This window comes from Pelophylax lessonae, assembly GCF_965119305.1.
Source record: "Pelophylax lessonae genome assembly, chromosome: 1".
Lineage (NCBI taxonomy): Eukaryota > Metazoa > Chordata > Amphibia > Anura > Ranidae > Pelophylax > Pelophylax lessonae.
In genome coordinates this window covers 682,196,247-682,221,386 of record NC_138768.1, presented here as the reverse complement: position 1 = coordinate 682,221,386, position 25,140 = coordinate 682,196,247, and the positions used below count along the sequence as shown (strand labels likewise).

At 42.1% G+C, this 25,140-nt stretch overlaps 1 protein-coding gene across 2 annotated transcripts in view; it reads left to right on the top strand.

The window, feature by feature from the left end:
• Positions 1-2,375: 2,375 nt before the first annotated feature.
• The window catches only part of SPMIP2 (sperm microtubule inner protein 2), a 79,106-nt gene continuing 56,341 nt past the window's right edge, over positions 2,376-25,140 (top strand). For both annotated transcript variants that reach the window (XM_082243630.1, XM_082243631.1), the window contains exons 1-2: positions 2,376-2,501; positions 12,878-13,107. In XM_082243630.1, coding sequence (XP_082099756.1) covers positions 2,420-2,501; positions 12,878-13,107 — 312 coding nt within the window. In that variant the 5' untranslated portion in view covers positions 2,376-2,419. The remainder of the gene's footprint in view (positions 2,502-12,877; positions 13,108-25,140) is intronic.

Here is a 25,140-nt window from a genome sequence, read left to right as displayed (position 1 = left end):
GCCAGAATCACAGAACAGAGACCTGAGAAGAGGAGGATCCAGGGTGCTCTGTGCAAATCCACTGCAACAGAGTAGGTAAGTATAACATGTTTGTTATTTTTATAGAAAAAAAAAACTAGACTTTATAATCACTTTAATATGAGGATGTGTATTGAAATAGATAATAGATACAATATCAAGCAAAAGGACAGCCGGAAACTCTGTAAATCTTCTAGTGAGTAAAAAGACAAGGTGGCTTACGCAATTCGGCGATGAGCCTTGATCACAGCAGTAAGCCACCTTGTCTTTTTACCCATTGAGGCGTGACAATAAATAATTGGAAAATTTACAGAGTTGCCGGCTATCCTTTTGCTTGATATTGTATCCTAGGGTGTTTGGAGAGATCACCGCAGCCTGTGCTCCTGATGGACCTTTCCATTCACCTGATGTTTCCACGGTTCTGAGCAATGTGGTTTTTGTTTGATACGGAAATAGATATATTTAATTTTATTTTTACTCTTTAATATATATATTTTTTACCCGTTTTTTGCTTTCCCTAGAGGCAGGATTTTTGTGTAATACATTGTTGTTTGATTTTGATTTTTTTAAATTGCTGTTATATTCAGTCATGTTTTGTTTACTTTTAGTTTTTCACGTGGCATTGTAATTATATGACGATATTTATGAGATCCTAAAGAAGCGGGCGTTCCTATGAAACGCGTTGACTATCACAGCGACCTTCTTGACATCCTAATGGGAATATCCAGGGATTGGTTGTTTGTGCGATCATGAACTCAAATGTTCATAAATAACTTGCTTTTAACATTTATTTGTATGTGTCACATATTATATTAATTAAAAAATTGGATGATATATTTATAAATTCAGTGGACATCGCTATTGGAGGCATAAGTAAAGTCCCTGTTTTTCTTTTTGTGAGTCTAATTTACACAAATAGTGATGATGCCTTCTCTAGTAAAAGTTTATACTAGATGAAGGTCACCTCATATGTATTTATTTCATAAATAAAAAATACGTTGCACTACAGAACCTCTCTATTACTGTGTTTAACCACTTGCTGATTGCTCACAGTAATCCTACTGTGGCAGTGCGGCTCCCCTGGGTCCAATGACGTAGACCTGTTTAGACACAGCGGGAGTCGGGCCGGAGGAGGAGAGGCGGCAATCGCCGCCTCCCTTCCCCGATCGTTGGGGAAACTGTGAGAAGACCCGCCTGCTTGTGTAAACAAAGCAGGCGGATCTTCTCAGTGACAGGCAGGAGGAGATCACAGGATTCAGCATAGCTGAACCTGCGATCTCTGTCTGTGTCACAGACCCCCGCCCCCCCCCCCCACACGTCAGTAAGCATGAGGCATACATTTAACCCCTTGATCACCAACAGTGTTAACCCCTTCCCTGCCAGTGTCATTATTACAGTAACAGTGCATATTGTTAGCACTGATTGCTGTAGTAATGTCACTGGTCCCCCCAAAAGTGTCAAAAATGTCAGTCAGGGGTCCAATCTGTCCGCCGCAATGTTGCAGCCCTGTGAAAAAATCGCACATCGCCGCCATTACTAGTAAAAGAAAAAAAAAAAACAATAAAAATGACAGAAATTTTTCCGGTAGTTAGTAAATGCGATAACCTTTGCGCAAACCAATCAAAATACGCCCATTGCGATTTTTTTTACCAAAAATATGTAGTAGAAAACAAATTGGCCTAAAATGTTGAAAAATTTTGATTTTTACATTTTTTTTTTTGGGAATGTTATATGGCAGAATGTGAAAAATATTGATTTTTTTTTTCAAAATTGTCGCTATTTTCTTGTTTATAGGGCAACAAAAAAAAAAAATCACACAGGTGATCAAATACCACCAAAAGAAAGCTCTATTTGTGGGAAAAAAAGGACGTAAATTTCCTTTGGGTACAGCGTTCCACGACCGCGCAATTGTCCGTTAAAGTAACGCAGTGCCGAATCGCAACATAGGGCCTGGTCAGAAAGGGGGGAAAGTCTTCCAGTCTTAAAGTGGTTAATGAAACACATACTTTGTCTTATTCAGAACGTACCTGAATAAAGTATCGGGCAATAAGGTATCACCAGTTATGCGCGCACAATGTCATACAGCAGCATTCTTTAGCATAAATGTCATGTCATGTTTTATAAATAAACGCTTTGTGTTCTGTAAGACAGGAAATTCTTCTAAACCTATATATTGCCCCATTTCAGTTTTCCTCTGACCACTGTCAGTTTTATCCACTATTAATGAGACCTTTATGGTCACCCTGGTGACTGTTGCCGGGGAGATATTGTTTGGCTAAGGGACAGGGAGTAGAGTCCTATTACACTGTTCAGTGACTGCTGGCTGATCAGGCTCCAGCCTTCCTTCATTCATGCAGAGTTACTGAATGTCCCATGTCTTTTAGCTGCCAAGTCCCACATCATGCATCAGAAGCATCATGGCCGGCCCTCCACATCCTACACCTGCCGACCTCATGAATCAGGAAAAAGGATGCTGTATACAGGTAAACTGCAATAACAGATTGGGAAAGCCTCAATATTAACATCATAAAATAAAAGACTGCATGTGCTCTTTGAGACCCATGTTTCTATAGGATCACCATGTTGTACAGCAGGCTGAGACACATTTTACAAAAACTTTAAAACTGTGCTGTAATTGCCAAGTAGTTAGCTGTCAATGGGTAAGGCTGTTTTTATTTAACCGCTTCTGGACCGGAAGGTTTTTCCCCTTAACCACTTTAGCCCCGGAGGATTTGGCTGCTCAAAGACAAGGCCCTATTTTGTGATTCGGCACTGTGTGACTTTAACTGACAATTGCGCGGTCGTGCAACGCTGTACCCAAATGAAATTGGCATCCTTTTTTTCCCGCAAACAGAGCTTTCTTTTGGTGGTATTTGATCCCCTGTGTGATTTTTATTTTTTGCGCTATAAAACAAAAAAAGAGCGTCAGTTTTGAAAAAATAACACATTTTTCCAATTTTTTATATGAAATTCTCAAAAAAAAAAAAAGTAAAAATCTAAATTTTTTAACATTTTAGGCCAATTTGTTTTCTGCTACATATTTTTGGTAAAAAAAAAAAATCTCAATAAGCGTATTTTGATTGATTTGCGCAAAAGTTATTGCGGACAGATCGGACCCCTGACTGACATTCTTGACACTTTTGGGAGTACCAGTGACATAACTACAGTAATCAGTGCTATAAATATGCACTGTTACTGTAAAAATGACACTGGCAGGGAAGGGGTTAACTTTATTGGTGATCAGTGGGTTAAATGTATCCCTAGGGGCGTGATTCTAACTGTGGGGGGGCATGGCTTGTGATGTAACCACAGAGACATACGATCCTACATAGCAGGATCTCATAGCCTCTGTACTTACATCAGGGAGAATGACAGACAGCTGTGTTTACATCAGCCGTCTGCCTTTCTCCCTTTCCTGCGGGAGATCGCGAGTGGCCGGCAGACATCGGAGCCGCCGGTCACACGCGCGGGGATGCTGGTGAACGAGCGGGGGCTCGTCCCCTACAGGCTCCTGGGTGAGCGACGTAGTATTACGTCGATTTGCCCAGGAGCGGCTGACTGCCGCAGTAAATATACTTGCAGTAGTCGGCAAGTGGTTTTGTGATACAACACTGCGCGGTCGTGTAACGCTGTACCCTAATAAAATTGATGTCTTTTTTTTTCTTTTACCAGAAATAGAGCTTTATTTTGATGGTATTTGATCACCTTTGCGATTTCTATTTTTTGCGCTAAAAAAAAAAAAAGCGACAATTTTAAAAAAATTATAATTTTTTTACTTTCTGCTATACAACATTCACAATAAAAAAAAAAAAAATGAAATCACATTTTTTCATCATTTTAGGCCAATTTGTATTCTGCTACATATTTTTGGTAAAAAAAATCCCAATAAGTGTATATTGATTGGTTTGCGCAAAAGTTTTTGCGTCTACAAACTAGGGGAAAGATTTATCTCATTTTTATACATTTATTTTACTAGTGATGGTGGCGATCAGCGATTTTAAGTGGGGCTGCGACATTGTGGCCGACAGATCAGACATCTGACATTTTTGACACTTTTGGGGGGGATCAGTGACATTACTACAGTAATCAGGGCTAAAATATGCACTGTTACTGTACTAATGACACTGGCAGGGAAGGGGTTAACACCAGGGGCGATCAAAGGGTTAAATGTGTCCCTAGTGGGTGATTTCTAACTGTGGAGGGGATGTATTTACTGAATGAACTCAGAGACCTGTGTTCCTCAATAAGAGGAACACAGGATCCTGGGTGTTCATTACAGACAGAACAGCGGTCTGCTGTTTACAATGGCAGACTGCCATTCTGTCTTCACTGGGAGCGATCGCGGGCGCACGGCTGATTGATTCCCCCTGTGGCGAATGGGCGCCGGCGTGCCCCCACTTGCGGTTCCACGAAGCGACGTACAGTTATATTGTTTCGTGGGACAGAGCAGATCTGCTGCAGTATATGTAGTGTTGGTGGTCAGCAAGTGGTTAAATAACCCACCAAATTGGATATTTTTGGTAGAATCTAGTACATATCTCAAATATCACTTTTCTGTTGTCTGGCCCTGTTAATTCTTTGCTGATTACGGGTGCAATGCTTTGCAAGCTCCTGCAGGGAAAAAAATGATAAATGCACAATTTTTTTCTGAAAATGTATGTATTTAATATTTTTTCCCAGAAGGTAAACTTTAACTTTGTTAGTTTTCATGGTTCACATCAAATTTTGTATATTAATTTTTATTGAAAATTGTAGACTTTTGTGTCAGGATTGTCCATTTTTTTTGTCCAGGACAGCTAGCATATTTATATGTATTTTTTTTTTTACATATAAATATTTATTACAGTGTGCACTCATGACACAGGATTCATAAAGCACTATGGGTTTTCCAAAGGGAAAGCAGGGCAGAAGCTGCTTGCTTTCAGTTACTGAGAGTTCAGATGAAGCTGTCTAAACAGAACAGACAGGGAGGGGGTGGGAAGGGAGCTGGATCACTGCTTCTAGATTTCAGCTTGAGCTACTGAGCTCTACAAACAGCAGGTTTCTATTACCAAAATAATCTGGAAAACATGAGAAAGGAAGTATATAGTGCCATCTGCTGTTTAAAAAAAAAAAAAAACAAATAAAAAATATTGAATCTTCCTAACCTGACTATTATTAAAAGAAAAAAAAAAACTATATACAAAGCACTATATGTCCAATTTAATAAATGCTAGCACCAGTTTAGGTGCATTAAAAACATTTTTCACCAGTGTTATACATACATAGTTGCCAACATTTAAAAAATATTTCCAGGGACACTTAACAGCACAGCTATCAATTACCACACCCACTTCCCTGAAGCTCCGCCCACTATGCATAATTAATCTCGCCTACTTATCAGATTATAGAGTCTACTCAATATAGAGAGAATTACAGGAAATTAAAAAGGGAATTTCAATCTTAAGGCCACAGTAGCAGAGTTGGAATAAAGCTCCCATTCAGTTGCACTACTTCTGCGTAACATTTATGGGCAGCCCGATTAACAAGCGCTTCCAGGGACAATATAAATTACCTGGGACAGGCTCCTATTTGCAGTGACTGTCCCAGGAAAAAAGGGACAGTTGGCAAGTATGTACATATATAAACTTCACAGAGGGGGGCATCTTCCAAAGCACTGCATATAGTATGTGCACCTGTGTTTGTGCCAGAATGTGCTGTAGACTGAGTGCATGCTTATGTAAACCAAGCTATCACAGATGGCTTTGGGTCTCATACTAATGATCAAGAGAGGACTGACTCATGGTCACATGATCACTGTGATAGTCTGTGATTGGCTATCACAGTGATCACTCTCTGTATAACCAATCCTTGCACTCTTTTTCTCTGAATGAAGAAAAAGATATATTGTATCTTCTCCGAGCCAGAGAAGATGAATGTAAACGAAAACAAAGTCCATGTGTTTTAGCCTCGGGTCACACTATAGCGATGACAGAGATCGCATGTGATTCGGAGGGCACTGCTCTGAAAAGTCCGAATCAGATGCAAATTCAGCCATACAATTTGTATGGCTGAATTTGCATCGCACAGACATCGCATGTGATTTTCAGTGCTCCGAATCACATGTGATGTCTGTCATCGCTATAATGTGAACCAGGGCTAAACACGCACAGGACCCTTTTTTGGGTCCGCAGCAGAATCAGATCACATTATTATTATTATTATACAGGATTTATATAGCGCCAACAGTTTGCGCAGCGCTTTACAATGTGAAGGAAGACAATACTGTTACAATACAATTCAAAACAGGAGGAACTAGAGGGCCCTGCACATGGTGGTTTACATTATTATTATTATTATTATACAGGATTTATATAGCGCCAACAGCTTGTGCAGCGCTTTACAATGTGAGGGAAGACAATACAGTTACAATACAATTCAAAACAGGAGGAACTAGAGGGCCCTGCTCGTTTTAGCTTACAATCTAGAAGGGAGGGTAGAAAAAAATCGCGATCAGATTCATGTCCAAACTGCGAACTGATCTGGGGGTGTCGTTAACTTTGTATTGACACCCCCAGCGATTCGCATATGGCAGTGTGAACTGCCTGCGATATAAATGCGATGCGGGAACCCGCAGTGGATTCGTATATGTGTGAACCGAGCCTTACCTTCAGTCATAAATGGGTTAGAGCGCTCTTGCATTATAACCACTTGGCACTCACATATTTGCATCTATGTACAACGTGTTACAACCAAAACAGGAAGTCTGTAAATGACAGCACTTCTTAGTTGGATATTTTAACACATTACAGAATAATGAAGGCACAGTATGTGCTACTTGTTTGAATAAGGCCTTCCTTTAAAATGATTATATTTATGATGACAATTTCAGATCAATGTCTAGATGATCCATATCTATTAAGCTAGTGTTATAGTTGCAGACTGAATACATGAAATACAACATTATTCTTGTGGCACAAGGCCAAAAATATAGACATAGCTAAGCAACGGAACTCCCGATCAATTATTTCGGACTGCGCTCAATATTTACCTGCTTTTATGCACACACGAGAATAAATAATACACGCAAAAGGCTTAAAACATTTATTGACAATCCCAGTAACCCAATACAAATAATATTGTATGTCGCTAAAAGCATTTATGGTTAATCTGCGCAAGCTAAGGTACAGCGTAGAGCCAAGAGAAACACACCTAGTGCCTTTCAAAAACTTTGATATTTCTGCCCTGAGACAAATATCACAATGAGAATTTATGTTATTTGTATATACATGAAGGTAAATTACAGTCTAATTATGTTGATACATTTTTACTTTGGTGTATTGTTACAAGACAGGGGACCCTTGTACCAGTCAATAATGGTCTCCATGGCTGCCTGTAGCTATATGTGACCAGTACAGTCACAGAATAAATATTCGGCGGGTGTCCAAGGCCTACTTTTGTTCTCTTTAAAACCTTCTGGTCCAGAAGTGGTTAACCTCTTTTTTAATCTTGTACAGCCCAATTGAACCTTCAGTTTTAATCAGCTAAATATGTTTTGGGTGCATCCAAACATGAAGTATGCAAAGTCTTACAATTTGATTTAGAAAGCAGCCACAGCCTGAGCAGTTAAACCTGTTCCCTGCCAACATGCTGCATAAAAGGGCCTTTGCTCTCTGTGCTAAAGCGATGGGCTTCCTGCAGATGTCCAACACAACCATTGCAGGGTCAGCATCATGCTCCATGATGATTGGAGATTTCTAGCTCTAATCAGCAGGGTCATGAGGGACCTTAGCAGAGAAACCACTGCTTACACCTAGAGAGTCAGTGTTTTTCTTTATAGCTTGCTGGAAGGGGACAGGCTTTTCTACACAGTGTGTGGCTGCTTTAAAAAACATTACAAGCTGTAAGAGCCGGTTCACATTACTCCGACTCAAAGTCGCCCCATGAAGGAGCGACTTTTTAGCACCGACTTTAGCGCGACTTTGAAGAAACTTTGAAGAGACTTAAATGATAGGCGACTTTGTCTGTGGGGAATGCCTGGGTAATCTTTTTCTTCTTCCTGGAAAGTCTGATCACAGTCGCTTGAAAATAGATAAGGATCCGACTTAGAGGCGACTCCCATTGAAGTCTATGTGCACAAGTTGGATAGAGGTCGTCTTGAAGTAGTACAGGAACCTTTTCTGAATTCGGAGCGACTTCAGTAGTGCATAGTAAGACGGCTCTCATTCATTTACATTGAATTTGTAATGACAAGGGACTTGGGGCGACTTGAGGGCACACAAGTCACATCCCAAGTCGGAGTAGTGTGAACTGGCTCTAAGACTCTGTAAACCTTTTGCTGTGATGCACCTGGAATGCATTTAACAAAGTTCAATTTAAGCTTAAAAATATAGGCATTTGTTTAGTCATCCTTTTTGTATCCGGGAGTGCATGGTCCTCCAAGCTTTTCCTTTCATCTGCACTTCATAAAAGTTGGCATGCCTCTTGGAAGCTCAGTTGAGTGGCACCATGGTGCACTTTCTTCCCTCCTATAGTATAAAGCAGTACTGGGAAAATGCAACCTGTTGAAAATGTACAGCTTGTGGTCCTTTTTCTATGTACTGCTTGGAAAGGGTAGACAATGTTTTTAAAGAGATTGGTGTTTGACCTCCTTTGTATTTAACAAGCATTCAGGGTACCATGGACTTTACACGTTCAGTCTAACAATGTTGTCCTGAGCACTATGTAGCATTCCTATCCACAAGCCCCAGTTCCTAATATATGTTTAGAGTTCCTAGTACATACAGTGCCTTGCGAAAGTATTCGGCCCCCTTGAACTTTGCGACCTTTTGCCACATTTCAGGCTTCAAACATAAAGATATAAAACTGTAATTTTTTGTGAAGAAACAAGTGGGACACAATCATGAACTGGAACGAAATTTTTTGGATATTTCAAACTTTGTGTAAAACTAGAAAATTAAAACCCGCGCTAAGATGGTGTATAAAGTGTGAATAAATATATAAATAAATTAATAGTATGTCCTGAAGCTGCTACTCACTAGGTAAAATACCTGAAAAGTTTAAAATTCATAAAAGGTAGCGCTAGCAGGTAAAATCAACAATCAGTGTATACAATAATACATAAAGTGCACAATGTGTTAAAAAATAGATAAAAATTCATCCAAAATAAAGTGCATAAGTGAAGTGCAATTAAATGTCCATCAAACAATCAAATATATATTAGTGCAAACAAAAATTATGAATAAAGTGCAGTCCAAAAGATGGTTCTCTCACAGGAACTAAGGTGCTGAAAAGTGCTTAAATTTTCCACACAAAGTGCCCAGGTGCTCTCAGGAAAAAGATTATTGTGTAATATTAGAAGTATATTATGATTTTAGAGGTCGGGTACTTATACATGGTATACTGCACAAATCTGGCCTTTATAGAAGAGTGGCAAGAAGAAAGCCATTTCTTAAAGATATCCATAAAAAGTGTTGTTTAAAGTTTGCCACAAGCCACCTGGGAGACACACCAAACATGTGGAAGAAGGTGCTCTGGTCAGGTGAAACCAAAATTAAACTTTTTGGCAACAATGCAAAACGTTATGTTTGGCGTAAAAGCAACACAGCTCCTCACCCTGAACACACCATCCCCACTGTCAAACATGGTGGTGGCAGCATCATGGTTTGGGCCTGCTTTTCTTCAGCAGGGACAGGGAAGATGGTTAAAATTGATGGGAAGATGGATGGAGCCAAATAAAGGACCATTCTGGAAGAAAACCTGATGGAGTCTGCAAAAGACCTGAGACTGGGACGGAGATTTGTCTTTCAACAAGACAATGATCCAAAACATAAAGCAAAATCTACAATGGAATGGTTCACAAATAAACATATCCAGGTGTTAGAATGGCCAAGTCAAAGTCCAGACCTGAATCCAATCGAGAATCTGTGGAAAGAACTGAAAACTGCTGTTCACAAACGCTCTCCATCCAACCTCACTGAGCTCAAGCTGTTTTGCAAGGAGGAATAGGCAAAAATTTCAGTCTCTCGATGTGCAAAACTGATAGAGACATACCCCAAGCGACTTACAGCTGTAATCGCAGCAAAAGGTGGCGCTACAAAGTATTAACTTAGGGGGCTGAATAATTTTGCACACCCAATTTTTCAGTTTTTTATTTGTTAAAAAAGTTTGAAATATCCAATAAATTTCGTTCCACTTCATGATTATGTCCCACTTGTTGTTGATTCTTCACAAAAAATTACAGTTTTATATCTTTATGTTTGAAGCCTGAAATGTGGCAAAAGGTCACAAAGTTCAAGGGGGCCGAATACTTTCGCAAGGCACTGTATTTAATCTTCCGTGTATTCCTGTGAACCCTAGCTGCAGCCAGCCTTCCAGTCAACTCCAGTCTTCCTGTTCCCTGTGCATTCTGTACACTGCTAGTACTTTTGCCTTCCTGTGAGTCCAGCATTTATGTGCTTCCTTAACTCTTGCATCATATAAAAAAAACGAATGTGTTTAGTCCCGCACCATGGATCTATATAAAGCATGAAGCTCTAGCTGCTGCCCCCACTGCAACTAACCACCCAAGGTGGCGTCTGCATGAAGTGTACTGAATGAAAGTGGGTGTTGGCGCTGCTAATAGTGAATGTAATAAGTATGTGCAAAATATCAAAAAGTAATGTGTGCTCTTAAACCTCAAAGTGCAAGCTGATGCATAATTAAATAAAATAAACATTATTAGTCGTTTTGAGAACTGTGCAAACAGTGCATATGATACTTTAAAAAACTCCCATTGTATTATAACATCTAGCTCATAAAAAACAATAATGGTACTATTCACTACTGTGTGCCAAATCCCTATAGAATGTGCAAATAAAAAGTAACAAATAAGAAAAAAAAAAAAAAATGCCGTTTGGTAGCAAAAGCCTTAGAAGGGGGTAACCTCTCTCTCAGAGACTGAACCGAGTAGTGCTAGACAGCGGGAATTTCCAGTAATAAGGCCAGCAGAAAAAGAAATTGAAACTGCTGCCTCCTTGGAGTTAAAAAAAGACAAATCAGAATGACACACAGTGTATAGCTGTGTAATTTGTCACAGCCAATCGGAAAAATGGACTCGGATTATAACCAGACACATGTGAAGAGGGAAGGTATAAGTGCTAAAATTCAGCTATTACCCTAAAATTCAGCTATTTTAACTCCAAGGAGGCAGCAGTTTCAATTTCTTTTTCTGCTGGCCTTATTACTGGAAATTCCCGCTGTCTAGCACTACTCGGTTCAGTCTCTGTCATTCAGGGAGGACATATTCAGCTGGATTTTGTCCAGGAGTTATATACTCCCCGGATGGATGCACAATATATGCCTTTGAGTACAGATGGTTGTATTATGCTCCGGATACAATAATTGGTGAGCAATCTCGATACCCATGATTAATGTGCAATCTTTTTGTAAAAGAATATATTCAAAGATTTATAACATGTTATTTATATTTAGAACCTACTTGGAGGTCACCAACCTTTATGGTCCCTGAGGAAGCCCACATAATGGCGGCGAAACATGTCGGACCCTTGTGACCCCTTGACTACAAGATATGGTTCTTCAATTGTACTATTTTGTATAATTGCACTGATGTTTAGTATCACTTTGTGATCTAATTTTATTACCATTGTGTGTTAATAAAACTTTTTGCATTTTATTTATTGTGTTGTATTATTATTTATCTATTTATGCCAAGTGAACTTCACCTTTAAAGTCCCACAATTTGGTGTATTACAAACGTACACACGGGCCTTCTGGGGCTAATACAGAGTCCGTTGTTTTGGTACCACCTGTCTCTCTCTCAAATTCAAGAAAAAAAATAGGTTGAAGGATTATAAGAGGTGCATGAAAGTCAGCCAGCCCCCAGTCTGATGTACTCACCCTCCAGTCTGTCACCAACCAAGTAGACCTGTCTCTTGATGCAAAGAACAGGGGTTTAGTTGACACACATTTGCAAACGCATGTGAAAGCTGCAGAGCCACTTCACGGCACCCTGTTATATCTGCAGTCCTACACACTTAATTTAGTGTCTTCACACTGAAAGCACATGGCTGCTAATGGATGGATGGGGGGAACAGGTGGGAGGGAGACAGCCCAAACCTTCCCCAACCCACCCTCATCCATGACTGGCTGTTGTCTCAAAACTCAAATAACTAAGTTGTAACGATGGTACAAACTGGAAAGGACCAGCTGAGAAGCATTACACCTCCATCCCCTTGGTGGATGCAGTATAAAGACAGATAGGGATTTTGGTTGGTGACAGACTGGAGGGTGAGTACATCAGACTGGGGGCTGGCTGACTTTCATGCACCTCTTATAATCCTTCAACCTCATTTTTTTCATATGCACTGTTTGCACAGTTCTCAAAACTACTAATATTGTTTATTTTATTTATTTATTTAATTATGCATCAGCTTGCACGTTGAGGTTTGAGACCACACACTACTTTTTAATATTTTGCACATACTTATTGCATTCAAACCCACTTTCATTCCGTACACTTCTTGCATCCTATGCCTCTCTGAATACGGACAACTGTAACTTGCCCAGGGGTACTTGGGGGCTGCAACCTGGGAGCTACCCAGCAGTGAAATCCACCTTCAGCATCAGAAGCATTGGTGAGGATCAAGAACTCCTTAGACTGAACCTCAAGCACACTGCCATCTGTTGTGCAGGATGCATAGAGGGTCCACATGCCCATGACAGCAAAGTTTAGGAAGAACTAAGATTCAAATGAACTGTGAAGGCAAATTAGTACTAAGGGTGGATGGCACCCATATAAGTAAGAATGATAACGGGTATATGTAACTGTGGGACCAGTAATTTAACAACCTGATGCATTTAAGCATTGTGTCTACTACAGGTCCAGACTATGTCAGAGATTACAGACCAAAGCTCCCTGACTGTACCCAATATGTGGGAGAAGGAATGCCATCCCATGAAAGCACTAGTGATGTGAAATACTTATGTCGTGCTGCGCCAGGCACTCCTGCACCGTTGCCTAAAGCATATTATGTTGGTGGAATAGGCTGGGGAGTGTCCGAATTCACCTTCCTCAACAGAAGTCAGCTTTGTAGTAACTACCAGATAAAGGTAATGTGTGTCTTTTGAACCTTTTGAGAGCCTTTGTGCTGTTATGGTCAAATTTATTTTGCAATGGCTGCCTGCAAAAAATGCATGTTTATGAGTAAGGCGACAGTTCTGTCTCTGTCTAATTGAAACTCCATACAGAGCTGTATGTGCTGGAGTAGGTTTATGTGTGTGTTCCTGAGGATGGGGAGGAGTTGTAGGCTTTTACTGACATATGTAGCACCACTGCCGTAGGGTCCGCTGGAAGATGACTGTCCCCAGAGGTTCCCCTGACCTTGAAAGCCTCCCAACACCTCTGACACTCTGGGTTCTGACATACTTAAAAAAGAGAATGCAAATGCAAAAGACACAAAAAAATAACAGATTTCAGATGGATATTTTACTGGATATTCTTGATTTAACATGGGAAAAAAGAATGTAAAATATGGGTATTCCCCAAAATGCAACTTTAAGACAAATCCCACTTTAAGATAAACAGATGTTGTAGGTTGATTCCTTTGTGTGGAGGAGTGTGTAAGGGTGTCTGAAATCTTCAGCTAGCTATGAAGAGGCCCATAGGTGTTGTTGTGCAATGGCGACCAGCAAAGGTGAATAGAATAAGCAAGGTGTTTCCCAGCAAAAGGCCTTGTAGAAAAGGTGGGGTACATTTTCTGCATGCAGTATCTCTGAATGTATTATTAAAGGTGGCTTCTGCCCCCTCACCAATCCTGGAGATACCAAGGCTCGTAGAGAGTGGATGTCCCAGAACAGGCTCTTAAAGGATCTGCAGTGAGATGGAAAATGCCTGACTGGCAACCTGACGACCCAGGAATTCGGTAGCATCTGCATGGGCATAGGTGAAAGTGGCATTACATAGTTGAAAGCTTTAGAATTTTTTTTTTCCAACTGAAACACCCTAACCAATACCATAGACAGTCAAGGAATAAGCAGCCTAATATATATATATACAGTATATTTATATATTTATTTATTAAAAGGTCAAAAGAGATTGTCACACTAAAAACCTCAAAGATAAATGGTTTCTTAATTGACTTGGCATAAAGTATACAAAATTGGAGACGCAGGTCTAATCACACTGCCATGTCTCCACAGTAGCCAATAATCATTTTTGCATTATTCATTGCATATCAAAAAGCTTACCAAAATGGGTCTCATTACCACGTGTTACTTCCTGCGACTTGCTACTAGAAATTTTAATGATTTATCACTTAAAGCCTAAGTTTAGTTTAAACTAAAAACAGAAAAATCAGCACGAGGGGCATAACTTACATTTAGTATGATGTGTCCCTTGTGCTGATTCTTCATATCTTAGGAGAAATCTTCGAGTGTCCATAACCCCCTCACCCCCACCACTGCAATATTCAGGTGCGGCAGGGGTTATTATACTAAGGGGCTATTATCAACAGAGCTTGACTATGTCTGCCCTTTCTTTGCAGTTCTGCCATTTATGGAAGCTGTATTATAGCTCCTATGAATGACACAGGATCTCTGAATGGAGGGGAAGAAGCTATCATCCGTCTGCTCCCCATTTATAGATCTTGCATCATTCAAAGAAGTTGTAGTATGGCTTCTATGAATGGTGGATCTTGCAGGAAAGGTCAAGCATAGTCAAACTCTCTTGATGAGAGCTCCTGACAGCCCCTTAATGTATTAACCCCTGCAGCACCTGAAGATTGCAGTAGTGGGGGTGAGGGCGGCTTGGACAGATGAAGATTTCTTCTAAAATATAAAGAATCACATACTAAATGTAGGTTGTTTGCCTGATTTTGCTGATTTTTAGGTTTTTATTTAGGCTAAACTTAGGCTTTAAAGAGGTTGTAAACTCGTTCAAAAAATTTTTTTTTTTTTTTTACAACCTGCAAGAGAAAGACATAATGAGCTAGTATGCATCGCATACTAGCTCATTATGAAATACTTACCTTAGAACGAGCCCCCGCTGTGCCGCTCTCTTACCTGTATTACGAGCGACATGTTCAGTCGCCCGTCTTCTGGGATCGCAGCATCCGGCCATCTGATTGGCCGGAGCCGCGGTGACGTCACTCCTGCGCACGCGCGCGGGAGCCGACGGTCACGGCACGGGGCTCTGAAGGAACGGCACGATCAGCCGTTCCTTCAGAGCGCATGCGCCAGTGACGTCACTGGCTGCATATAGGGTAAATATCTCCTAAACCGTACATGTTTAGGAGATATTTACAGTACCTATAGTTAAGCCTTATCATAGGCTTACCTATAGGTACAACTTCCTGAGGAGGGTTTACTTCCTCTTTAATGACAAAGGCAATCTCTTACCTATTACTTCTATCTCTCTCCCAGTTCCATTACAACCAACTATTACCAACTTTTTGTATCTTTTGGCCTTAAAATGCTATTAAACCCTCAGTGTGAAATGGGATATACTACAGTACTTACCATGTTTGCTTTTTTGATTTCTGTCTAAAGCCTGTCAATATGACAATTATATTTTGAACATTTTGGGTTGTTGTGGAAACAAGGATTGGTGATCAAGCCTCAGTGGAGACACCTTTTTCCCATGAGAAATCTTAGAGCCGATTCACATTAGCACGACTTGTCAGGCGACTTGTCAGCCTGACAAGTCGCGCTCCCTCGCTGTCCATTGACCGCTACAGGACCCATTCTAATAGGAGCGATACGAGTCTCTCCGACTTAGAAAAAGGGTCCTGTACTATTTCGGGGCGACCTCGGAGCGACTTGCAAAGGCTTCCATTATGTGAAGTCCCTGCAAGTCGCTCCGAAGTCGTGGTGCAATGTAATGCACAAGTCGCCCCCGAAGTAGTACAGAGTCGTGTCGCGCTAATGTGAACCGGCTCTCACAGGAGTGAATTTCCCTTCCTAGGCCTAGATTTCCTCTCACTTCCTGTTGTCTCCTTTTGTTTGCAAGTAGGAGTCGTTTGTAAGTCAGAGGTTTGTAACCCGGGGACCGCCTGTACTGCCTTGTAAGCCTCTGGTTCTCCATTCTGTCTTGAGGATGACTCCACTGTTTTTCAGGGTCCCCTTATGTGCTCATTTTAGTCAATGACAGGGTGCGCATACGCCTTGTTTTAATGGCACGAAGGATGAGGTCATGTGACCATATTGTAATGACTAAGGTGCTTGCACTTCACCCTGGGTAAGTGTGTGCATGGGCTGTTTTATCAAAAAAGAGTGATGACAGTATGTACAGATGACATGGGTGGGCCTAAGAAGGGGGTAGTCATGCAATGTGCTATTAGTGGATGATGAAAGTAATGTGATATCAGCGGTTATGTGACCTCTATAGTCTGCGCTCTCTGTCCTCCCGAACCTAAAGTTCAATTTACCAGCAGAATAAGAAGTATCAGTAAAAAGTGACTGGCAACAAACAAGTAATACATTGCGGATACACTCTCTAAAAAACAGTTGACGTTGTAGTTTGCCTTGGCGTAAGCAAATATTTAAAAAAAAAAGAAAAGAAAGGAAGGTTTAATGGTAGTTTAATCAGGTAATACTGATGCCACTTATCAGTATGAATGATATGGGTATAGTCCCTTTTTTATCATTTATCTCTATTTCTACTTAACCACTTAAGCCCCGGAAGATTTTACCCCCATTCCGACCAGGGGGTTTTTTGCGATTTTTTTCTGCGTGACTTTTTTTCCCACAAACAGAGCTTTCTTTTGGTGGTATTTGATCACCTGTGCGATTTTTTGATCACGCGCTATAAACAAAAAAAGAGCGTAAATTTTGCAAAAATAACAATATTTTTCACATTTTTTTATATGAAATTCCCCAGAAAAAAAATGTAAAAATCAAAATTTTTTAAAATTTTCGGCCAATTTGTTTTATGCTACATATGTTTGGTAAAAAAAAAAAAAATCGCAAAAAGCGTATTTTGATTGGTTTGCGCAAAAGTTATCGCGTTTACTAACAAAGGGAAAGATTTTTGTCATTTTTGGTGTTTTTTTGGCGATTTTTTTGCGGGACTGCGACATTGCGGCGGACAGATCGGACCCTTGACTGACATTTTTGACACTTTTGGGGTTACCAGTGACATTACTGCAGTAATCAGTGCTAAAAATATGCACTGTTACTGTAAAAATGACACTGGCAGGGAAGGGGTTAACTGTATTGGAGAGGGAGGGGTTAAGTGTGTCCTAGGGGCGTGTTTCTAACTGTAGTGGGACAGGTCTCCTATTGTAAAAACAGAGATCAACGGTTCTACATAGTAGAACCGTACGATCACTATTCTTACACAGGGGAGAATGACAGGCGGCTTGTTTACATAAGCCGCCCGCCTTTCTCCCGCTCTACCGACGATCGCAGTGTGACCGGCGGACATCGGGTCACACGCGCGGACTCCTCCGTGAACGAGCCGCTATTGGCTCACAAACCGGTCACAGGCAAGTGACGTATATATACGTCACTTTGCCTGGCCGGGGCTGACCGCCGCAGTATATCTACTTGCGGCGGTCGGCAAGCGGTTAAAGTGGTTCTAAAGACAGAAGGTTTAAGCAGCCCCGGAGGATTTGGCTGCTCAATGACAAGGCCCTATTTTGCCATTCGGCACTGCGTGACTTTAACGGACAATTGCACGGTCGTACGATTCTGTACCCAATTGAAATTGACATCCTTTTTTTCCCCCAGACAGAGCTTTCTTTTGGTGGTATTTGATCACCTGTGCGATTTTTATTTTTTGCGCTATAAACAAAAAAAGGGACAATTTTGAAAAAATAATACAATTTTTCACATTTTTTAAATTCTCAAAAAAAAATGTAAAAATCTAAATTTTTTAACATTTTAGGCCAATTTGTTTTCTGCTACATATTTTTGGTAAAAAAAAATTGCAATAAGCATATTTTGATTGGTTTGCGCAAAAGTTATTGCGTTTACTAACTACGGGAAAGATTTATGTCATTTTTATTTATTTTTTTAACTAGTAATGGCTGCAATCTGCAATTTTTTTTGCGCGACTGCGACATTTTGGCGGACAGATCAGACAGCTGACATTTTTGACACTTTTGGGGGTACCAGTGACATTACTACAGTAATCAGTGCTATAAATATGCACTGCTACTGTAAAAATGACACTGGCAGGGAAGGGGTTAACTTTATTGGTGATCAAGGGGTTAAGTGTGTCCCTAGGGGCGTGATTCTAACAGTTAGGGGGTGTGGCTAGTGAAGTAATCACAGAGACATACGATCCTACATAGCAGGATTGCATAGCCTCTGTTATTACTTCAGGGAGAATGACAGACAGATTGCGAGTGGCCGGTGGACATCGGAGCCAGCGGTCACACGCGCTGGCTAGTTAGGGAACGAGCGGGGGCCCCCTACAGGCTCGTGGGCGAGCGACGTACCCCTACATCACTTTACCTGTAGAGGGCTGACTGCCGCAGTAAATAGTCGTGCGGTGGTCGGCAAGTGGTTAATGCATCCTCTGCATTAGGGTAAAAAAAACCTTCTGTGTGCAGTTCCCCCCCCTCCCCCCCAGCTCTCCTAAGTACTTACCTGTGCCCCATCTCGATCTCGATCCAGCGATGTGCCTCAGGGCAGCAACCCTCTTTGCACTCTCCTTTTTCACAGGACAGAGAGGCAACCGTGGGAGCCATTGGCTCCTGCTGCTGTCATTCAAATCCTTTACCCAAGGAGCGGGGGCAGGGCTAAGCTATGCTGTCTGTTGCTATAGACACTGGTAGTGCAGGTCAGAATCAAGCTCGCAGCTGTTCCATCACAGAAGTGGCTTCCTATGGTGGCACCAGGGCCAGTGCTAGACTGTTTTACGCCCTAGGCAAGATCAGCTACTTGCGCCCCCCCCAAATAATAAATAAAAAGGGAAGGGGTTAAAAACCACTCTATGTCATATCCAGTGACCCTGATCTGATGGTTCCTCCATGTAATGCTGTCATACCCAGTGATCCCAATGTTCCTCTGTCACATCAGGGGTCCCTGATGTTCCTCCATGTCATACCCGGAGACCCTGATGTTTTTCCATGTCACACCTGGGGACCCCGATGTTCCTCCATGTCACACCTGGGGACCCTGATGTTCCTCCATGTCACACCTGGGGACCTCAATCTCCCATGGCACACCCAGGGTTTCCAATTCCTCATGGCACACCTGGTGACCCCAAACCCCTGTTACACTTGTGACCCCTCTCCCCCATGTCACACCTGGTGACTCAGATTCCCCATGGCATACCTGGTGACCGCAATTCTCTTTCACACCAGGGATACTCCATGTCACACCCAGGGACCCTGATTCCCTGTTCTGGGGACACTTACTGGGCAGTATGAAGAGAGTGGCCTGCACTCTGCCCTCCTTCACCATGATCCTGCTTATTCCTTCTCCCAGGACACTCCTCTCCTGGACCACAGTGCTCACCACAGCTCCAACCGGCTCCTGGTGGAGGGAGAAGCAGCAGTCAGAGAGCGCCGCACATCCTTCATCACCAACATCCTCAGACCATTCCGTTGCCTCGTCGCTTCTGCTCCAGTAAAGGTGCCGCCCTCCAGTGCCGAGCTCCGGCTTAGGTTCAGCTCTCCTCCACTCCCTGCTTAATACCGACCCAGGGAAATGAACGGCTGCCCACCAGCTCAGATTAGAGAGTCACTTCCCACCCAGGGATTAGGCCGCTCAGCTCCAGACGAAGAGGATCATTATGCAGCTAGCAGGGTCCTTTCCTGCCCCTTGGGGCTCCCCCAACAATGGTGGAAAGCCAGGGCCTGGTAGTTCAGCCACTGCCCCAGACACCTGGCATCTTCCTCTGTCCCTTCTTCCTCCCCCACTGCCACCCCTTTCCTCAGATCACAAGGATCATTCATGATGGAGCGTGAGTGATGACTCGTGGCTGCACCCCTAGGTGGCAATGCGCCCTAGGCGGCTGCCTAGTTTGCCTAGTGGAAGCACCGGCCCTGGGTGGCACACCAAGAAGAGGAGGAGCCAGGAGCGTAGGGGGAGGACTCTAGAAGAGGAGGATTGGGGCTGTTCTGTGAAAAACCATTACACAAAGCAGGTAAGTAGAACAAGTTTATTAAAAAAAAAAGAAAAATCACCCTGTACAAAAACTTTAGGAAATAGACATAACAGATAATGGAAAATGTATTAAAACGTCTTCATTTTTTTTTTATATATGTTATCTTCTCTACACATAACAGTTGCAGTTGCTCTATTTATTTGTATTATCGATTTATCCAGATCTAAGATTTGTCACACTGAACTATCTTATCCATTTGTCCTTTTACATTGAAATTAAAACGGCTGAGATGAATCTTGTAGCATGTTTTCTGGTTCAAGAGCTCAGTAAATAGGATCACATACTTTAGCACTGGGAAAGACTTTTCTGTCATAGAGCATGATCAAACCCGAATGGACACCAATTTGTCAAGCATGGCTTACTAGTTTTAATTGAGAACTAAGTTCTTTGTCTTTTAGTGTTTCTAGGTCAGGTTTTATCACTGGAATAACCATCAAGCACTTGTTTCTCTTGGTTTGTTCAATATAAATTAAATGACAAAGTATCATGAGATAAAATCCTCCTCTTGCTGCATAGCAAAGTTTAAAGATCTGTTATGGATGAATTACATCTGCTGTAAATAAAACAATTAATGAATCTAGCTAAATCAATTGATGAATACTGAAGCATAAAATAAAAGGGTTGTATTGAGCTTTGTTAATTATATGTGGATAGCTGTGCATTTAACCTCCTTACTTCCTGCATTCAGAAAAGAACCACAGGAATCTATTCTTAATGACTAACCTTTGTGGCATTTCCTACAATGCTATTCTCCATGGGTCACCTTTGAATTATATAAAACATACTGAAGTCTAGAGCAATTTCTGTGTTCAATTGCTGAAATGTATACATAGAGATTATACGTTATTCATTTTCAGCATTGGTTACAAAAGCTTACTCCAAGAGTCCCAATTACTGATTAATAAATATGGTATTGTGTATTTCACATGTGTCAAACACAAGGTCCGCGGGCCAAATCTGGCCCTACAGGCCATTTCATGTGGCCCTCACACCTCTCCTACAGCTGTGACTGCCCCCTGGTCTCCGTTCCCAACTTGTCTCAGCAGTCAGCAGCAGAAGGGAGGACAGAACTCCTCCACCAGATCCTGCGCTTCTCTTTGTAGCCATGGAGAGGCTCGTCTCTGCCCCCTCCCCGTCTCATTAGTCGGCAGCAGAGAGGAGGACAGGACTCCTCCTACAGATTCTGCACCTCTCTCTGCAGCCACAGCACCACCTCATCTCCGCCTCCCCGGTCTCAGTATTCAGCAGACTCCAGCCCTCCTCGGGTCCTCCTCCAGACCCTGAACTTTGTGCTTCCCAGCTCCACCACCAGTTTCTTGCATGCAGCAGCACATGGAAAGGAGGGTTGGCACTGTGATTTAAGGGAGAGTGGGGGGACTCTTGACTTCTGACCGTGGGAGGCTTGTTCTTGACATCTAGTCTTACAGATACAACTGGCCCTTTCAGGGCAGCTGTAATGCTGATGCGTCCCACAGTGATATTGAGTTTGACACCCCTGGACTGTATTTACTTGTCTTTTTCCACATTATAACATTGATGTATTAAGCAGTTTGTTATATAACACACAGAACCATTCACATTAGCCCTACCCCAGAGGAGCTTGCAATTGACTGTCTAACTAAGGCTACATTCACACCTGAGCGTAGCGTTTTCGCGCGATTTTACCACGATTTTTACCGCGATTTACAGGCGTTTTACAGGCGTTTTTTGTGCAGGCGTTTTTAGATTGAATAGAGACCAATGTAAAACGCCTGTAATTTGCCCAAAAAGAAGCTCATGTACTTTTTTGAGCGTTGGGCGTTTTGCTCACAGCGTCAAAACGCTCAGATGTGAACAGGGGCCATTGAAATGAATAGGATTTGACTTGTTGGGCGTTTTGAGAGCTGATCCTAGAGCAGAAAAACTCCCCAAAAACGCCTACATGTGAACGGAGCCTAAGACTAACTAAGTCATTGTATAGAATATACTGTAAAATAAATAAATACATAAATAAAAAAATAAATAAAAAAAATTAAACACAGACACTCTAGGGCCATTTTCTCATAAGCCAATGTTTCTAACATAAATATTGGAAGCAATAGTATAATTACATTTTATTTGTAAAAGCAAGCATTTTTATGTCATTCTTAAGTGAGACTAACCTAGTTTTTTCACCATCTGACCTGTCATATTTAAGTTGGAGGGTATGCAAAATTTTGCTCTGGGCACATATACACTATACTGTCAAAAGTATTGGGACGCCTGCCTTTACAGGCACATGAACTTTAATGGCATCCCAGTCTTAGTCCATAGGGTTCAATATTGAGTTGGCCCACCCTTTGCAGCTATAACAGCTTCAACTCTTCTGGGAAGGCTGTCCACAAGATTTAGGAGTGTCTATGGGAATGTTTGACCATTCTTCCAGAAGGGATTTTGGAGGTCAGACACTGATGTTGGATGAGAAGGCCTGGCTCGCAGTCTCCGCTCTAATTCTTCCCAAAGGTGTTCTATCGGGTTGAGGTCAGGACTTTGCGCAGGCCAGTCATTTTCCTCTACCCCAAACTCCCATCTCATCCATGTCTTTATGGACCTTGCTTTGTGCACTGGTCCAAATCATTTAGTGGAGGGGGATTATGGTGTGGGGTTGTTTTTCAGGGGTTGGGCTTGGCCCCCTAGTTCCAGTGAAAGGAAATATTAAGGAGCCAGGATACCAGGACATTTTCATGCTCCCAACTTTGTGGGAACAGTTTGGGGATGGCTTTTCCTGTTCCAACATGACTGCACACCAGTGCACAAAGCAAGGTCTATAAAGACATGGATGAGCGAGTTTGGGATGGAGGGACTTGACTGGCCTGCACAAAGTCCTGACCTCAACCCGATATAACACCTTTCGGATGAATTAGAGCGGAGACTGCTAGCCAGGCCTTCTCGTCCAACATCAGTGCCTGACCTCACAAATACGCTTCTGGAAGAATGGTCAAACTAAGACTGGGATGCCATTAAAGTTCATGTGCATGTAAAGGCAGGCGTCCCAATACTTTTGACAATACAGTGTATGTCTTTAGGCTCGGTTCACATATATGCGATGCGGGAAGGCTGCGAATTCGCAGCCTTTTCCCGCATCGCACACGCACCCCCGGCAGTTCACACTGCCATATGCGATACGCTGGGGGTGTCAATGTAATCTTAACGACACCCCCAGTTTGATCACATATCGCAGTGCGATCGTGCAGTTCGCACAGGATCGGATCGCACAAGTGTGAACCGCTGTGCGATCCGATCCTGATGCGGCAGCAAAAATGCCTCCTGTGCGTGTTTGCTGCGGGTGCGATGCGAATTTAGCCATACAAACTGCATGGCTAAACTCGCACCGCACAGCTGATCGCATGTAATGTCGGAGCAGTGCGCTCCGACATGACATGCGAACCCCGCACACGCACAAGTGTGAACCGGGGCTTAAACTACCTTGGCCACAAATAAGGAGCATTAACCACTTGACGTCTGCTCACATTGCTGCTACTGCGGCAATGTGGCTCGTTATCGTCCAGCGACGTAGACGTACGTCGCTGGACTCCTCCCCCTGTAGGCGGCGCTCGCTGTTTTCAGTCACAGCGGGAGTCGGGCCAGGGGAGGAGCGGCGGCGATCGCCACTGCTCTTCCCCGATCGTCGGGGAATCGAGTGTGGAGATCCGCCTGCTTGTGTAAACAGAGCGGGCGGATCTCCTAAGTGACAGGCAGGGACAGCATAGCTGAACCTGCGATCTGTCCCTGTGTCACTCAGTCACCTCCCCCCACACACGTCAGTAAGCACCAGGCATACATTAACCCCTCCCTCTCCAATAAAATTAACCCCTTCCCTGCCAGTGTCATTATTATATGTATAGCACTGATTACTGCAGTAATGTCACTGGTACCCCCAAAAGTGTCAAAAATGTCAGCCAATGGTCCGATCTGTCCACCGCAATGTCGCAGTCCCACAAAAAAAATCGCAGATCGCCGCTATTACTCGTTAAAAAAAAAAACACCAAAAATGACAGAAATCTTTCCCTTAGTTAGTAAACGCAATAACTTTTGCGCAAACCAATCAAAATACGCTTATTGCGATTTTTTTTTACCAAACATAGGTAGCAGAAAACAAATTGGCCAAAAATGTAAAAAAAATTAGATTTTTAAATTTTTTTGGGGGGGAATTTCATATAAAAAATTTTTTAAAAATATTGTTATTTTTTCAAAATAAACGCTCTTTTTTTCTTTATAGCGCAAAAAGTAAAAATCGCACAGGTGATAAAATACCACCAAAAGAAAGCTCTGTTTGTGGGAAAAAAGGACGTAAATGTTGTTTGGGTACAGCGTCGCAAGACCGCGCAATTGTCAGTTAAGTCGCACAGCGCTGAATCGCAAAAAGTGGCCCAGACGTAAGACAGCAAAATCCTCCGGTGGTAAAGTGGTTAATGAAGCAATAGTAGACATTATGGGCTACTGGTAGTAGGATCACTTCTCCATGCAAACTCAGATTATTAATGTTCTGCAGATTTCGGAAAAACAAAACATTTGAGCGAAACTACCTAGTAATAGCAACTCTGATGTTACATTTATTACATTAGCTAAATTTATCAGTGCTATTTTTTATTTATGTTGCGCAAATTGAAAATTATTATCTTTTAAATTGACCTTTTTGCTAATTCCACACAAGCCTGCAAAGAAAGATGATAAATACCCTTCTTCATGGCAGGCTGTATTTTAAAATGTAACTCCCTTGCTGCGCTCCAAGCGCCATGGCTATACAACACTTCTGGGTGCGTCCTATAAATTGTCCCCCCTTGCGCATTGTGGTTTCTCTCACCGCTGCCTACATTATTACGTTTCCTGTAGTTGACGTAGGTGTCAGCGGGAAGATCAACAACATGAAAGGAGGGGGATACACTATACAGCACTTTCAGCTGTTTCACCTGAAGCTCAGCAAGAATGTGAAGCTTCAGTATACTGCCCGCTGGCGTAAGGTGCGCATTTTTCTTCTGCTTTTGCAGGTTGCATTCAGTTTTAACCCA